This window comes from Cornus florida, unplaced genomic scaffold, assembly GCF_030987335.1.
Source record: "Cornus florida cultivar Cherokee Brave unplaced genomic scaffold, ASM3098733v1 CherokeeBrave_3.0.0_Hap2_Chr02, whole genome shotgun sequence".
Taxonomy (NCBI): Eukaryota; Viridiplantae; Streptophyta; class Magnoliopsida; order Cornales; family Cornaceae; genus Cornus; species Cornus florida.
In genome coordinates this window covers 3,526,276-3,544,762 of record NW_026775572.1, presented here as the reverse complement: position 1 = coordinate 3,544,762, position 18,487 = coordinate 3,526,276, and the positions used below count along the sequence as shown (strand labels likewise).

The 18,487-nt window shown below is 34.9% G+C and overlaps 1 protein-coding gene across 1 annotated transcript; it reads left to right on the top strand.

Annotated features, from left to right (window-relative positions):
* The first annotated feature begins 1,868 nt into the window (after positions 1-1,868).
* On the top strand, positions 1,869-17,937 carry LOC132293156 (protein RRP6-like 2). Its single transcript, XM_059790503.1, has 14 exons — positions 1,869-2,747; positions 4,044-4,199; positions 5,423-5,581; positions 5,657-5,740; positions 8,501-8,580; positions 8,685-8,735; positions 11,267-11,375; positions 14,206-14,288; positions 14,460-14,505; positions 14,834-14,921; positions 15,078-15,247; positions 16,349-16,687; positions 16,770-16,871; positions 17,144-17,937. The coding sequence occupies exons 1-14, from the start codon at positions 2,070-2,072 to the stop codon at positions 17,771-17,773; spliced, it is 2,775 nt and encodes a 924-aa protein (XP_059646486.1). The 5' UTR covers positions 1,869-2,069; the 3' UTR covers positions 17,774-17,937.
* The last annotated feature ends 550 nt before the right edge of the window (positions 17,938-18,487 follow it).

Below are 18,487 nucleotides of genomic sequence, written 5' to 3'. Positions count from 1 at the left end.
AAGTTGACCTTCATTCACGAGGCGCTTACATCCCGTTAAAGTTGACCTTTATTAACGAGCCACTAATATCCCGTTAAAGTTGAGAATCGCCTCGTTAATATATGCATATATTAACGAGCACTTTTAACACCTCGTGAAAGCATTCTTTTACGAGGACTCTGCTTCCAACCCCGTGAAAGCATGTGACAACTACAAGGAACACCTTATGATCCTCGTCAAATGCAGTTTTTACGAGGTAAAATAAATAAACCTCGTAAATACTGGTCGTAAAAGCACACTTTTCTTGTAGTGTGTAATTTGATGTACATGAACCAAAAAACGAGTCTCCTCTCAAAACCGTTGAAATTGTTTGTGAAAGAAGAAACCTGTAACAAACTTTTTGTGAAGAAATTATTTTCAAAGAGAGATGGAAAGAAATAGAGAGGAGTGAGATATTGGGTGATATGAAAGTTAGATATATATATATAATATATATATATATATATATACATATATATATATTTTATATGGTTGAACAAACAAGTGTTTGAAGTTAAAATATGACTTTTAGAAGAGGTGTTAGTGTAGTTAAAATGTAAATTTTAGAAAAGGTGTTAGTAGTCATTTGAAAAGTCACATTTATTTATTAAAATAAATTAAATGATTTAATTATATATAAATAATAAAAGGTGACTTTTACGAGAGGTGTTAGTAGTTATTATATATATTTTATATGGTTAAACAAACATGTGTTTACACTTAAAAGGTGACTTTTAGAAGAGGTGTTAGTGCAGTTAAAAGGATAATTTTAGAATGGGTGTTAATAGTTATTTGAAAAGTCACATTTATTTATTAAAATAAATTAAATGATTTAATTGTATATAAATAATAAAAGGTGACTTTTAAAAAAGGTGTTAGTAGTTATTTGAAAAGTATATATTATTATTACAAAAAAATAAAATACACTTTCATAAGATATATATATATATATATATATATATATTGGCAAGAACCTTTCTCATTCTCTTTGAGATATGTATTACACAACACAATTTTTTATTTTTTATTTCATAATGGCAAGGTTATTATATTAGACATGAATCCTTTAAAATATTATCGTTTTTTCCCTCCATCATTTCCAATTCATCATTTTGTTTATATTAAATTGGGTAAAAAATCATAACGCAATTACACAATTGATGTCTTACGTTTTTTAAGGTGTGAATTCGGCTTTGAGATAAAATATTAGAGAACATAAATCACGGAGTATTATATTTATAAGGAAGGTGCTCTCTATCAAAAGAACCAAATAATGTACACTTTAAGCAAAACAGTTTTTTATTTTATTTTTGAAAGGTAAATAAGCAAAACAGTTAAGGAATTGATGAAAAACCTCTATGTTTAGAATATATCAATTGGGTGAACAAAAGATCCAAGTTATCCAACAACATTATACTATCATTATATGTGAAGCAAAACAATAATTGCACAACAAGTGCCTTTGATCTAATGTTGCAAGTTCCAATCACCTTGTGGTGTCCAAAATGTTTTTTCTGTTTTAATTGTACTATTTATGCAAACGAGCAACTCTTTTTCGCTTGCTCGCTCTATGAAAAGAGTAACTTCAGTAGAATTATAAAAGAATAAATTTACTATAAACTTTAAACACCAATTCAACAAAATAAAATTTCATGTTTACCCTTTAAAAAAAAAAAAAAAAAAATTGTACTTCTTTCATGTTTGGATTGCGGTAGAACATGGAGATATTCCCAAAACTCATGCCTTTATTACATTTTGCAGGTTCATATTGACACGTGCAGTGTCACGCCTGACACGTGATACATAATCAGACACCTCATTACATTTATTAATTTGTTTTAACTATTTGTACGAAACTCATGCCCTTTCTCTCTTTCTTGAAATGTACAAATAGAACTACAGACATTCTAGGCCTCTTCAACGGTCTCTAAAACCCTAACCCTAAACCCTCACAACCCAAGAAACACGATTCAAACAGCTCTTGCGAGTTCAATGTTAATTGTGAATCGAAACACAACAACATCTTCTTGATCGGAACGAGCAGCGAAGTTATGGAGATCGATCCGTCTCAAGGCCAGTCCCTGAAGCAAAAGGCCGAGACGTTACAGGGTCTTACAAAAGGGCCTTTATCGTCTTCAATCGCGAAGCTTTCGGGTTCTTCGAGGGGTATACCTTCCGATAAAGACTTCCATTTCTACTACAACTTCGATGAATTCAAAGTTCCGATAAAAGAAATAGCTGAGAAATCGCAATCGATGCTTGAAACAATCGGGTCTTCGGCGCACGTTTGGGAGAAAGATATGACATTCCCTGAAGATCTGGAAGAAGCATATGATTGGCTGGTGAATGTTAACGACGAGTTTATGGAGAGGTTTGATGTGTCCGTGGACGAGTATCAGCGAATGCAGAAGAAAGAAGAGGAAACCGGTGTGAGAATGACGAGTTCGGTGGATTCTGAAAGTGGGTTTCAGTTGGTTTATGGGAAGAAGAAGAAGGGGGCAAGTCAGGTGGTGGAGAAATCTCTGGTTGAAGAATCGAGTTCTTCAGCGGTGAAGGTGGCTTCTAGGGATAAAAAGACGACGGGGACGAAGCCAAAGGTGCCATTTCATATACCGACAATCCCTCGGCCACAAGACGAGTTCAAGATATTGGTTAATAATTCCAATCAGCCGTTTGAACACGTTTGGCTGCAGAGGAGTGATGATGGTTCCAGGTTAATACATCCCCTGGTTAGTTTCTTTTCTTCGTGATCTTGATCGAATTGTTGATTATAGGTTATATATCAGTGTGCGCTCACATGCGTGTGAGAGAATATAATTCCTTTGATGTGAGTTGATTGAATCCACTAATGATTCTATGTTCACGCAGTCCGATTTCTTTTTTTATTAAATGTATTTTTTACATTCTTGTTGGGGAGTAGAATTTAGATCCAGAGATGGTTTGTTTGAAGCTATGTTTTGCAATTAATATTCACCCGGTCTTTGCAGTGATGTTATTCATATATGCATATTATGTTTAAGTAAGCTTGTATGTGCATAGAATTCTACATATAATTTTTTTTTCCTAAGTACTAATTATATTTTCTACAAGGCTTATTATGTCCCCTGTTTAGAGTACAATTCATCAGAGAAAGAAAAATGTTTAAATTTGAAACTCTAAAATGAAATAGCCTCTTTAGCAGTTGGAATATATGAACTCTTAGAATGACATAGCTAACCTCATCGGAGAATTGAAAGTAACAGAAGTCATGGCCATACATATACTTGAGTTCTGTGTCAGTACTTTGAAACACAGACACTTGTATATACTTAATCCCCAAATTTGCTTTTGGCAATTTGAATCAACAGGGAATTTAGGAAAGCATCTTGTTGAGCATGGTAGATGCTTCACTCCAGCCACAGAGGCCTAACTAGTAGCTCTTGCTCTTGCCAGCAGCAAAATGGCAGTGCTTGTCTATTTTTAATCGATCACATCTTGATGACCATTATAGACTCTCCAACTTGTTTACATTGGTGACACCTTGGATTTGAATCCTCCCCCCCCAAACCCCCTTCTTCCCCTCCCTCCCTCTCTCTTCCCCATTCCCCTTTGAAGAAGTTATAGCAAGGCAAAGAATAAATTACTTATCGCCTCAATTTCGTTTTTCCTTTTTGCCTCTATGATTTACTTATTATTTGTGAGAATTCTTCTTTGCCTATAGCTTTTCTCAATATCATCTAGTTGATTATGCATGATAAATTGTGAGGACTCCCAATATCACAATGTCATCTCTATTTGCATTATGTGCCTCACTGCCTTGTAGAGTTTATAAGGCACATAATGCAAATGTGTATGATGAATGACTATTCCATAATTTAGATTATTCATGTTCAAATGACGATGCTTTTCTGATTATATGTTTTGGCTTGCAATTAACATTGTTCGTGCTTGCTCAAACTGCTCATCTGGTGCCATTCATTTTCTTTTTTATTGATTGCAAATATTAATGGAAATTTGTTGTGTTGATATATGTATATATATTGCAGGAGAAATTATCTGTTCTGGATTTTGTTGATAAAGATGTTGGGGATTTTGAGCCTGTAAAACCACCTCCGGTGGAGTCCACCCCATTCAAGCTTGTGGAAGATGTCAAAGACTTGAAGGAGTTAGCTGCCAAGTTGCGTGGCGTGAATGAATTTGCGGTAAATGTTGACTGTGGTGTTCTTTTAATGGATTATTTTTCCCAATTATTTAAATGCAATACTTCAAAAAAATATTTGTTGCTAATTATGCGAGTTTTAGTATGAATTTTTTTATTGTCAGGGATTTTTGTATGAATTTTAGTGTGTAATGTTTCTTTTCTTTTTTCTTCCCGTAAAAGAAAATATAAAGATTGGTTGGGAAGGACTGTTACAACTTATCCGAATGATGACCAGTTACATTTCTTGTAATTTTTTGTTAAGTTTAACACTCCCTTCTATAATCAGCAGACTCATCTCAAAGCTGAAAATGGCATGATTTCTTGAAGTTTATGAAGGGAAAACCTGAAAATCTGTGGACACAGTCTCGCTCTAACTCCATGCACACACATAAACGTATATCTCTATATGTTTGGTGTGAAAGTATCAAGATTCATTAATGATATTTTACATTGTTGGGTGTCTGATGTTAGTAAGAATGTCGCAAGTCACATGGTGAATTAGTTTTTGAGGATTGATTTTGGATTACCCTACACTCATTTCTATTGGGTTCTCTTGGATCATGTGATGGCTAAACAGAGGTTTTATTTTATAATGTAGAGGTTTATTTATTGCATTCAAACTTTGATGCATATCAAAGGGCTTCGTGGAGATGGTTCAAGGGTATGGAGGAGTTGGACAAAGAAACCATTCTCCACTTATTTATTATTTTGGTGAATATTTTGAGATAGTTGTGTTCAGTATGCTTAGATTGCCAAATATATGGATATTGGAAAATGATTAACTTTACCTGTCCTCTTCGTGCCTCTTTGGCTTGAGAGGTGGCCTGTGTGGTCAACCTTAGGTCAGGAGTCCAAGGATCTGTAGAGAGAGAGAGAGAGAAGAGGGAAAATGATTATTTTTCAAAGTATGTCTTCTTCGTGTTCCTTTTGATTGCTATTGAGCACTTGTTCTGTTCTTAGATGTCCAATCGTGATGCATTTTTATTATCACTTATATGGACTGTTTATAGTGGCTTCAAAAAGTTCTTTGGAATGTAGTTTGCATGCCTTTCGACTTCTGAATAAGAATACAATGTCTTTGGAGGACGAGTGGCTTTTGATTGTTCTAAAGTTTGTTTAAAATTACATTTTGTGTTAGTGCTATATTTTTTTGGAGTTATGTACACATAATTTCCTCTTCTTCTTCTTATTTATTTATTTTGAATTGGTGTTGCTATTGATTAGGTCGATTTGGAACATAATCAGTATCGATCCTTTCAAGGATTGACTTGCCTGATGCAAATATCTACTAGAACTGAGGATTTTGTTGTAGACACGCTAAAGCTTCGCATTCACATTGGTCCTTATTTAAGGGAAGTCTTCAAGGACCCTACCAAGAAAAAGGTAATTACTTGGATGTTGTGCATTTTTGACATGGTGGCAGATTCATTTCATTTTGATGATACTTTACTTAATTAGGTCATGCATGGAGCAGATCGGGATATAGTATGGCTTCAAAGGGACTTTGGCATATATATCTGCAATTTGTTTGACACCGGGCAGGTTTTCTTTTGAGACCACTACTCTTTTGAACTGTGAACTGCACTTGAGACTTATTTTCATATTTATGCTATTATGAGCAAGAATTGTATGGTCTCTGAGTAACTTATCCTTTATTTTGATTTCCGGCCATGTATGTGTTTTCTGGCCAGTCAGACTGAACCAGATTAAGTGTGTCAGTCAATCTTGGTTATGTCTGTATAACTTCTCTATGTTGGATGGAGTCTCTCTCCCCCTCTACCCCCAAGTTTTCATTTGCATCTTCCTCTGCCTAACAAATTTTTGTACGTTTTCAGAACAAGTAGATTGTATTGGCAACAGTTCAACACTCACTAGTTTCTTGGCTGTTTTGACTGAAATAATTATCATACTATTATTTCTTGTGGTTTAACTATTCTTTCTGCCTCTTTCCTTATTCTTTCATAATCATCTTTTTGGGTTGGATAGAGTTGCATTGCAATTGCAATTTATAGCTGTTGGGATAAACACACTCAAATCAGCTCAGTCCTATCATTTGGGGTTGGTTTTATTTGCAATTCTGTTTTTTCTTAGGCCATAGATTTGCTTGAACTACATACTATCATGTAGTTTCCTTCTCTCCCATGATTCATGTTAATTTTGGTAGTTTCGTTCCTCTAGCTGCGGTCATTCACTCTTTTTTTAACTGGTGTAAGTTATTTGGTCTTCGTTGTATGTTGTCACACTACATCAGTAGATTTTCTTTCATTTCTATTTCCAATTGCTGCCACTTTCAGTCTTATGGACGCTTTCATTCTAAATTTATCCTTTCTTATTTTACTACGCATCCTTCTCAACATTTGCACTTTAATTTCATTCTTCTTTATCAGCATATTCCATAACCATCCAACTGATGTTAGAATATGAATACAAAATTGGGTTGGAGTTACTTTCTGGGAAAAAAAAAAAGGGTTAGAGTTGCAATAAATAATTTTGTACTGGTATTTTGATTGTGTTCCAAGTTCATTGTATGTGGAACTGGAGTAAACCAATACGGGAATCATAGCAATTATTTAGAAGCAGGTTTTCTTTCCTTTTCTTTTTTGAGTGTGGATGATTCACATAGATCTGGCACATGGCATCTTTTAGAGAATCAAATTTTCTTGTGATTATGCTAGGAAGAAGAGATAAGAGATCACGTGGAAACAGTTTTGTCCCCTTTTCTTTTTCCATTTGTTTCCCTGGGTTTCGGTCCTAACCATTTTATGGAACACATTGTTTCTTAGACGGGCAGATTTTTTTTGGGAATTATGTATATATATATATGTGTTACTTGGACTCGGGTATGTGTGTGTGTGTGTTGGACACGGGTATGTATATCCATGCATCGGACGTGTCAGATCTCTAATCAGGACACATGGACACTGCCAAATATTCATTTTATTTTATTTTCTAGAGTGAAGTAATGTTTTTATCTAATATAGTGTTCATAGGCATGTAACTTATTTAAAATTAATAATATAATATAATTGAATGATTAGATATGGTTTTTAACTACATGTCCGCCTAAAAGTGTCTGACACATCCCATTCCCATGTCTGAGATGACTGGAAATCTTCTTTCATCTCCCCCCAATACTAAGTCATCTACCTAGATCTATCTCCACAAAGTCGTGTCATCTTCTCTTCCAGGTGAGTCAACCTGATTGGTTCACCATATGTGGGTAATAATATGTGGCCATGTCAGCATGGGAATTACAGGATTAATTCCACCAAAATTTTTATTCTTTATCATAATATCGGTATTAGCAAAATTAGCTCAATATGTTGATTCAAATACTTCAATATCCAATGAAGTCCACGGGAAATGTTTAAGATTTTTATTTATTTTATTTATATATATATTTTTTGCATGTTGGGACATATTATGCTTCAAAATGTGGTTTCTGACTGCTGTTTTTCTTCCTGTCCTCCTTAGAATCTATGCTTCTTCTAACCCCATCAAAATACCTTGTGAAATGTTGTGTTTATGCTTCAAAACGTGAGTATTAATTTGTAAAAATTTGCAAGAGATGCAATTGTTTATCGCTATGATCCTGAAACACTATATTACTTGTGGCTTGACGTCTCTAGAACATGTCCTAGAAGTGTTGAAATTACATTTCTGATCCCACTGATTTCTGGTGCCATCTTTTTGGGTGGTGTTCTATCTAGTGGCTGAATTTTTGACTTGTTATAATTATTGTATATTTTTTCACATGACTAACATAGTGCCTCCAGTCCTTACCCAAAAAGATATAGTGCCAGCACTGTTACAAGTCAAGGCATTCACACGTCTCTTCCCTGTTGTCTTCTAAGATTTTGTACCACAAATTACTCTCAAGTGTTGTAGAAATAGCAAGGAATAATGAATAAAACTGCATAAGGTTTATATCATTAGTGACATAATATCGAGTACTTTGATCTGTGCTTTGGAATTTCTTTACAATTATATATTTGGGTTTCATTTTTCTATTTATTTATTTGACTGAAAAGGTGAAACTTTTTCATTATATATCAAGTATTATGGATCCAGTGGTTCTTGAAGAATTTTCATTTTGTTGAATTTATGTTCTCAATGGAACATATTTTTCCTGTATGTTGTAATATAATTTGCCAGATCGGCAGTGGAAGCATATATGTAGGAATCCCTTCTGGTTGCTTTACATTTATTATTATTTTTTTAATTACTCGTAAAATAAATGCTGTGATATTTTATTTTTTTTAGGTTGGATGGAGTTAACTTTTTTTTTTTGATATTCCATAGGCCTCAAGGATGTTGAAACTGGAGAGAAATAGTCTGGAGTATCTTCTGCAGCACTTTTGTGGAGTTACCGCTAACAAAGAGTAGGTTCTATATGTACGCAATATGTGCTGTTCATTGTTTAGCCCCGCCCCCCCGCGGGCGAAAAAGAAAATTTAAGTATGATTGACAAGCAAACTCTCTGCAGATACCAGAATGCAGATTGGAGGTTACGCCCTCTTCCTGATGAGATGCTCAGGTACATGGACTGTTGGAACCTCAGTCTTTATTTTCTGCTTTCAAGCATTCTTTCCCTTCTTTTAATCTTTTTTATATCTTTTATTTATTTATATTTTCTCTGATTTGAACTTCTTTGAGTAAGGTGTGGGTAAACCTTTATTGGAGAAAGGCATTCAATTAGAAATGAGGATCATAAATTGGGGTATCTTTATTTCTTGATATATAGACGTGCTAATATTTGCGTGTTCTGCAAAAAGAGAGATATTAGCACTAATCTAAAAGTTTAAAGCACCACTGTATATTGATTTCCTTGGATTACACAATGGAAATATTTGATTATTTCAATCATCATTGTTTTCTCTTTTTCTGGTTGATTTATAACGTGGGAAGTGAAGGAAGAAGGTAAATTTTGAACTTGTAGAGGCTTTAATACACACTGGGGAGTCTTTATATCTACAAGGAAAAGAAGACAAAATGTTTTAAAGCAATTAATTAACACTGTCATCCTTATCTCTCCATTACAAGTTCTTGTATGGGCATAAATCCGAAATGCAATTGATTATTTTTTGGATCATGCTAACCAGTATACTACCCTGTAAGTATCAAGCTTGACATTTAAATCCATGAATACTACTTAGCATAAGAAAATAAATGATGTAGAACTTCAAATAGCTAATAGTTAAGAGTTCAGTGGCTGAAAATCCAAAGAATCAGGGCTGGAATTTGAGATTTGATAGTAGAGATGTCTATAAACAAGGAGAAAGGATATGAAATAACAACAGCCTACACCAATTACTGTAGGCGCCACACCAATAACTGCAGGCATCACTCCTAAAGAATCACACCTACATAATTTGTGAATCACTCACAGTGGTAGTCCATAAAAAATTTTTTTATTCATTCATTACTGCTTCAACCAAGATTACATCCCATTCCTTCACAGGATTTCAACTCATGACTCCTCGACACTCATGACTTTTGGACTTATATTATAATGGAGGTAATCATTAACACCCCCAACTCTCCAAATTCTCAAGTGATGACTTAATAACATAAAAAAGGTAAATAAATCCCAGGTTAATTGCATCATTTTTCCCACCAAACTCATAAATGATGCAACCTGACCCAAACCTGCACTTATTTAAGACTCCTTGTGGCCCCACATCGTATAGCATATGGAAAATCAAGGTTTGGGTCTTGGAACACTCCTTTCCACGACTTTTTATACACCTTTAAAGGCTGTTACCACTGATCTCCATCAATAAATCAGAATAATTTACTAATATTCTACAAAATAAAAACGTCAACTAATAAACTACAATATAATCCAATCGTCTTGATTCTTTGATACGTAGATTAACATCTCTTATATTATCCCATTGCCTTCTGTAATTTGATTATTTCTGTGCCACATTTTTATTCTTTTCCTGTGATGGATTGAAAGTTTGAAGTACGTTTTGGTTAGAAACCAAGAATATTTCAGTTTTTAGAGTTCTTGGCAAGTGATTATCACACTTCAAGTATATTTGGTTCACGTATGGTTCCAAAAGTTTTGATCAAAACTCCTTGTATGAAGCTTCTTCATTAATTGGATTCATACCTTATATGAAGCTTTACAGTTAACCCGGACAATCAATAATTTGGTTAGAAATTGCCATAATGGATAGTTCCAAAGGGAAGAGGAAACTCCTCTTTGTGGTGTTAATTTAGAAAAGCTTATTACACGGTTCTTCAGTATGAATTAAAATATTGATGTCCTTTAGGACATGCATGATGGAGTTGATACTGCTCGCCAATGATCAATTAACCCGCAGTCGTAACAAAACAGTGAAAATTATGCGTTTGATTGTGCGAATGATCTTAAAATGTGCTATAATTTTTGCATTGATCAATGGTTCTCAACCTCAATTGCTATGTTGAAATTACTGACACCTAGAAGGGGAATTTTCCAACTTGCACAAACTGTATGCTTGATTGGAAATGTGATTCCTAATTTATTCACGAAATAAATTAGGTAGAAGAAATAACCAAATATATAACAAATTACTTTTCGTACTTAGTTTTTCAAGCATATTCAATTAACTATTAATTACTAGGTTGTTTGAAGTGATATAGTCTGACATGTTACTTGAAACCAGATGGTTGGTTCGAGTGCTCCGTGCAGCTTAAGTATTGTCTTCAACCTCATTCACTGAACCCTTTCTTCCCTCTTTCTTAACTTCTTTGCAATAGATATGGGCCTCAACCCTAAAATTTAGATGTCAAAACTTTCTTAAATATTGTATAATTAATATTATTCTGTGTGAGACTTCTAGAGTTAGGACTACACAAGAGTTAACCCTAGAAATTAAATTTCAGAACTTCATTTGCCACCCCCCTTTCTTCCTTTGCACTTAACTCCTATTTGGATACACTTCGTACACGTTTGTTGAAGGCATTATGTTGCTCATGATTATATCTACTTGTTTCAAATTACTATGCTGCCAAGTGTTGCTCAACGTCCAATAGCTTCAGATTTGTTTATGTATTTATTTATTTTAATGCTCACAGATATGCGAGAGAAGACACACACTATCTGTTGTATATTTATGATTTAATGAGAATCAGTTTGCTCTCATCATCTGTTGAGTCTGAAAATTCTGATGCTTTGCTGGAAGAGGTATGGTCCTTATAAGCCATGTATCTTTTGTGCTTTTAATCCATGTATTTGGAAGTCAAAATGCATTTCTCCTCTTGAAAACTTGCTTATCTGCATTATGACTGTTCTTAACTTACTGCTTTTACATTTCTGATTAGTGGATTATTTCTGCTAATGTGAATTTCTATAATTTGCAGTTTATGTTACCTTACTTTTCTTTGTCATTGCTTAAAATTTATTTTCTTCTTGGGTTTCCGTTGGTGCTATCCATATGACATCCACTGGAGCTGCTTATAGTGGGTTCCGTAGATCTTCATTTGATGTAGAAGAGAATTGAGCTATTTTAACTTGATATTAAATAGTTTCATCATCATGGTTTGTTGTCGCTGTTGTCATCTTTGTCATCATTATCTGTGTCTCTTTTGAAAATTCTGTGTTGAAACTGCCGGATTGTATAGATCATGTCTTAGAATGTAACTTACTCTAAGTGTTCTTTGGTATTTATGTATCTCTTTATATCGTGCACTGCAAGATACTTAAATCTCTAATATGAGGTGATATTCTTAACTTTCTAATACTTAGATTTGTAATATGGAGTGAAAGAAAATAGAAGAATATATCTAAAAAATGGAGTGCTTCGGAAAGTAAGTTCATTAGAGGTAATTTTTTTTTTTTTTTTCTTAGTTAGTATTCACACACACATGCCTCCACTGAGGCTTGAACCCAAGACCTTCCTTTGGGAAGTAGGGGTCTGATACCGTTAGGCCACTGGTCCATTGGTGAGATAAATTAAGTGTTGGATACTTGTTCGTCTGTGTCTAACAGCAATGACTAGGATCTATGGGTCGTATATTAAAAAAGTGTACCTATAAAAAATGTATATATATATTTAAAAAGTGGAAGGTCACTACATTTTCTTCCCCTAGGATGGAGAGAAGGTGAAATTTATCTATCACTTGTTCTATCCCGGACATGTGATTGAAACAGGTTTTCAATCTCGAGTTCAAAACCCTCTGGTTCTTTTAGAAGGCATTATTGTGTAAGTGGCTATTATGGAGGAAAGCCATTGTACTCTAAATAGGTGATATATTTGGTCATAGAGGTAGAAGGCTAACCAATGAATCGAGGGTCTCCTTTTGGCTGTGGGTTATGAATTGTCGGTGTATAAGATGATGCACCATCCAAAATTTAGGTTTGAATAGTGTTTTGGAAGGGGAATGGATGAGGTCATGGGTTCGAAACAGGAAACAACCTCTCTGCATGCAGAGGTAAGATTAAGATTCCTCCCTAGATGCCGCAATGACGAGCGACTCTTGCATTCCCCCCGCGCCTTCTCCATATTTTTTTGGGATGTTTATGACTTTGCATCAGACTATAACTTCATTGGGTTTCTCTTGTAAGATTGGAGTGTGAATGTATAGTAACCTTTCGGTGGAATCTACGGACAAGATAACAGTGTATTCCGAGAATATGTTAGTAGTTGTAAGTTTGTTGTATGGTCATATTGAAAGTGACTGAAGGAGATGGATGCTCAAAGTTTCCAGGTTCTCATGGTAAAATGTTTTTTACTTACCTGTGATAGAATAGAATGTTTCATCTGCTGTTGGGTCCTTTTGAAATATTTCATTGTGGTCTTCTTTGTATGGGCAGCAGTAGTGAACAAAACTTGGATTGTTGATGACCTTGTCCTCAGTAGGTTGATAATATCTACTGAACTCAATGCTGAATCGGTGTATCACTCACTTTAAGTCTTGAGGCTTGTTATATCATGGGCGATGCCTATTTTTTTACATAGGCTTGTAGGTTGCATTTTTTCAATTGACCCTTAGGTGATCATGTGGCCTTTTTTGCAGGAAAGCCAAGATTTAAGAAATGGAGATTAGGGTGGATCTGGTAGAGTATAAAATGATGATATTGTTGTGGTTGAGTGGTATTCATACATATTATAATTTAGAGGAAATCCACCTTCAAATCATAAGATCTGGGTGTCTAATTATGTGGTATATGCTCGTTCCTCAAGTGCGAGAACAATCTTTTGGTGTATTCAGTACTCATCTGCACATTAAGTAATCTTTATCGTGCGATATTATAGTGGAGTATGATATCCTAGGAGTTACGAGTTTTCTGCGTTTTCATTTTTAAGTAGTGTGAAATAAAATTTATAGTTTTCCGCTAAATTGTTTTTAGAGGAGCTTATGGGTGTGGCCTCGTAGGACATGGGAAGTCTGCATTATTTCGAGGACTGTCTTTGCAATTTTTGGTGTGCATAGGATGAAGTAAATCAATATGGGAATTTCTTTGAACATGGTGGTCAGGGTGAATATGGAGGACCAAATTGTAACTTAATGGCTTTGAGGTACATGTATGCTGCAATTTAGATGACATCCAAGGCACATCTTTCTTCCCCTTATATTCTTGCAAATGATACACCACAGTGTAGACTGTCCATTATGAACTTTTTGAGGCATCCTAGCATATTTTTTGCCTTATGTCATAATGTCCGTGCCAAAGAACCCTTTCAGCATGGCTGAGCTCAAGCCTATCCCTTGTAAGGTACACACATCTTAACTGCCAATAGCCCCTTTGGCCCAAGAACATGTTGCTTCTCGTATGGCTAGCATTCATAGCGGGACCACACTTGAGCTCCTAGACTAAAGGCATGCACTTATCAACCTTATGGCTTTTGACAGTTTTTTTTTTTTGTTACTGTTATCAAAGTTCCATATTTGCACTCAATGTGTGAACACACGCACAAATTCATTTTATTTGGTTTAAATTAGATTTGGTGGTATCTTGGGGTTTGATTATTTTCTATTATTATTTGTACTCATCAATGGAGCTTTGGTTACAGGTCTACAAGCGGAGTTATGATATATGTATGCAACTTTATGAGAAAGAGATTTTGACGGATAGTTCATATCTCTACATATACGGGTATGTTGCTTGGTGTCTCTGTTTGTGAGGTGCTTAATTGCATGAATTGCCAAACATCATGTGTATTAATTGTGCTCCTTTTCTCTTTTAGTTTTTCTGTCCTTGCTTTTGCCTTTCTTTTTCCACTTAACTGAAAATAAGTTGTATGCATACCTTTTGCAATATTGACAGGTTGCCGGGTGCTGATCTCGATGCTCAGCAGCTTGCGATTGTTGCAGTAAGTCATTTTCTTGTTTTCCTCTTTTGTATCATCTTCCCTTTTCATAAATTTTCTAATCAAGAATTGGGCTAAAGGAATAACTTCAATTTAATTTATTTATTTTTCTCTCTATCACGATGTGGATTTTCATCCAAAAATTGACCGGTCTTTTATTCTGCTCTGGAAGGATTGCTGGATCAGTACATGAATAGATCCAATCATTGTGTATAAATAATTGTCTTTGTAGTTGACACTTGAACTAATTAGCAATCATTCTTTGTATTTTACTTTTTCCTTTTCCCTCTCTGTATAATTGCCTCCTATGTTGGTCTTGAATGTTTTGCAGGGGCTATGTGAGTGGAGAGATGTCGTTGCCCGTGCAGAGGATGAAAGTACTGGTTATATATTGCCAAACAAAACTCTTCTTGAAATCGGTATGTGGAAACTTAATTGGTGATCTTGTTTCTTTTGTTTCTACACAAATTTGTCACGTGATTGTATTTCCTGTTCTTATTGTACTTTAAACGAGACATTGACTTTTGTTAATGCTCTTATTCTTCCTTTTTTTTCTTTTTTTTTTTTGGTAAAAGCCAAATACATGCCTGTCACTCCCAGCAAGTTGCGGCGAATGTTGAAATCAAAGCACCCACACGTTGAGCGTAATCTTGGTTCTGTTGTTGGCATCATTAAGCATTCTATTCAAAATGCTGCTGCATTTGAGCCTGCTGCTGAACATTTAAAGGAGGGGCGCAAGGAAACTGTAAGACTCATACTTACGAGTTAGGGTTGATACCGCTTTATGGATGTTACATATTTTCTTGTTCAATTTGCATGGATTACTAAATTGCAGTATGAGGCTGTTAAAATTGACTGATAATTCTTATATATTTTTTAAGGTAAATAGTTCAAGTAGATGAAAGTTGAATATTTGTTTCGATCTTATGCAGATAAGTAAGAGATGGGTAAAATAGACACAAATCCTACAATTTTCTATTTTTATTTATTATTTTCCAAGTTACTAGTTCAAAACCTTGTCCCCATTCTATGCAGACCAAAAAAAGGACCAATAGAGAATTATATATTTTCTTAGTTCCTCAGTGTCCAGCCTGAAAATTGAATTGGTTTGATTATTGGCTTCATTATCTAGAAGTTCTATTCTTAGCACTGAACCAAAACAGGCTTGGTCATCTTATATGTGCCGTTTTCTGTTTTTATCCTTTTCTTTTTTGTTACACTTTATAGGTCATCTCAATATGCAATGAATAGCATAAAAAAACCTTCTGATGTGCTTCTTGTCTTTCTAAGAAAGTTGTAGGAGCTAAAGGATGCAGAGTATATAGATATTTGAATGGAAGGAAGAGAATTGAATTTCATACTCTTCACCTTTTGAATAATTTCTGGCACTTGAATTAAGAATGGTTACAAACTTTGCATCTTTGAAGGCATATTTGCTGTTGTTTGGGCCTACTATTGTGTTTAAATTTCAGAGTCGATGATATGGGTATTTTCTACTTTCCTCACCATGTTAGGTGGGGAAAATACCACCAGTCATGTAGCATGTTTATGTTTTCTATTTAACAACTGTGAGTTCACAAATCATGTAAACTAGGTCGGTCTGAAAGGCTTACAATCTTTAAATATTGAACTTCTCATCAACTAACAGTTAATGATTCTTCAATTTTTTGTCATCACCAACTGGTAAACTGTCCTTGCACGTCACTTGGTTTCTGAGTTTGTAGTAGGGTCATATCTTGTGTACTTCAGATTCTTTGTATTTATTTTATTAATTATCTTTAGTTCAAGATGATTCATATTTATTATAATTAACATTTTTTTATGACATAGTTTTTATAATATGCAGGCATCTGAAGAGAACTTAGTGGTTTATGATGGACCAGATGGCTTGCCTCCTTCTGAAGCTTCTGAAAGATTGAAAAATGCAGAAGGAATGGATAGAACTAGTGGCAGCAACACAGCACACAACGGTATGTTTGGTCACCCACCGACAGAGGAGTCTATGGAGCTCCAAAACAGTACTGGAGTTGGCAGAAGTGAACAGGGAGGCTTTGCCGAGCATTCCGTAGAAAATGGGAATGTCAGGACTGAAACAGAGAGCTGTAGTGGTGGGCTTCCAAGAGACGGTATCAATATTTCTGTGCAGCATAGGGATACAAATGCCAATATTAGCGTGTCACAATCAGTGAGTTAATGGTCCTTTGAAATTTTATTGTCTTGGTTTCCCTTGGGGAAATGAAATAAAGCTAATATCTATATCTCTGAAGGTTACTGGAGCAACTGTTCAGGTCCTAAAGAGGCCAAGTCGTGCTTTTGGGTCGCTTTTGGGTAATTCATCATTGAAGAGGAAGTTTGATCCTAATAAAAAAGTGAGTTTTATGCAATCATTGATTTTTTTTTATTATTTTATTATTTTTTAATTTTTTTTTTCCGTCTTTGAACTGAGTTCTTGGCCATACCAACTGGCAGTTTGATCTTATCATTATCGATCTTGAAAGTTGTCAAAATTTTGGTCACTCACTGGCAGTTGGATCAGCTCTATGAAAACTCACCGGATTTTTGCAGCCAATTTGCTAGAATTACTCAGTGCAACAAGATTTTTTCGCTAAAGAAAACAATTTATTTGTCTTTTGACTCTTAGGAAAAGGAAGAGATCAAGTTGGAGCAGATCAAGTCTTCTGTGAACCTTCCCTTCCATTCATTTTCTGGAAGGGATGATCAATTGCAACCGGTTGTAAAAGAGGCCACAAGAACACTAGAAATTTCTGATTGTGAACCCGTGGCTGTACCATCCGCTAGCTCCAATGCAGAAGACATTATAAGATTGGAAGGTGATGCAAATGTTAATGACCCAGTAAAGATTGAATCACAAACGACTAATGAACAGTTAGAACACAGGGAAGACAACACTCTAGGGTCGTCTCTTGAAATTGATGATAATGAAGAGACTATGTCCCTTTCTGATCTATCCTCCAGCTTTCAGAAGTGCTTCCAGTCAATGAATCAAACTGCAAAAGCCAGACTAGTTGAGAAGCCCCAACAACCAGATGGCTTTTTGCAATTGAAGCCATTTGATTACGAAGCGGCAAGGAATCAGATTAATTTCGGGGAAGATAGAAGTAAAAGTGAGGTGCATGAGGCAGGAGATAGGAAGAAGAAGAGTTCAGTTACAGGTAGGGTTCAGAAAGCTGAAGGGGCTGGAGATTTTCCGCAGGGTAGAAGGCGTCAGGCATTTCCGGCATCTGGGAACAGAAGTGCGACTTTTCGGTGAATCTTGTGGGTACGGGGAATGTTGTACTTTGAAATCCTAATTGTTGAGATAAATAAATATAAATTTGAATTTTAAATTTTTAAAATTTTTTCTTGCATGTAATCCACCTTAAGAGCTCCAATGCGGCTGTCATTTTAAAGAAGTTTTGACCATTCAGCTGCCAATGGATCTGTGTTCGTGTTCTTGGAAAAGAAGGAAAAGGATTAAAGTAAATAGTCAATAGTCAATAGTCAATAGCAGAATACTGGTGAAAAAAATATAGACAGCATAATACCTGTAAAAACGAAATTGGTAAATTCTCACGTCAAATTTCTGTCCATCTATCTCCCCATATAAAAATGTAGATAATCAATTCGACCATTAGAGCATCTCTAATGGAGTCTTCAAAATAGGCTTTACGATTTTGTAACATTAGCATTTTTTAATGACATGTTAGAATTTTTCATAGCCACGTTAGCTTTTTCATAGCCGACTCTAACATTTTAGAGTCTCCAAATTTTAGCCTAATTGTGCATTTTCGCTTTCTAAAAATATTAATATTTTAATATTTTTTAAATTTTTAATAAATTAATTTTTTCTAACGGTTATATTTTTTATCTTATATAAACAATTATTTGTTCATCTCATCATCATTACATTCATATTTATCATTCTAACAAAGTATCATTTCACATCTCCTTCAATCTCAAAATTCCAATGGCTTCCTCCTCGTCA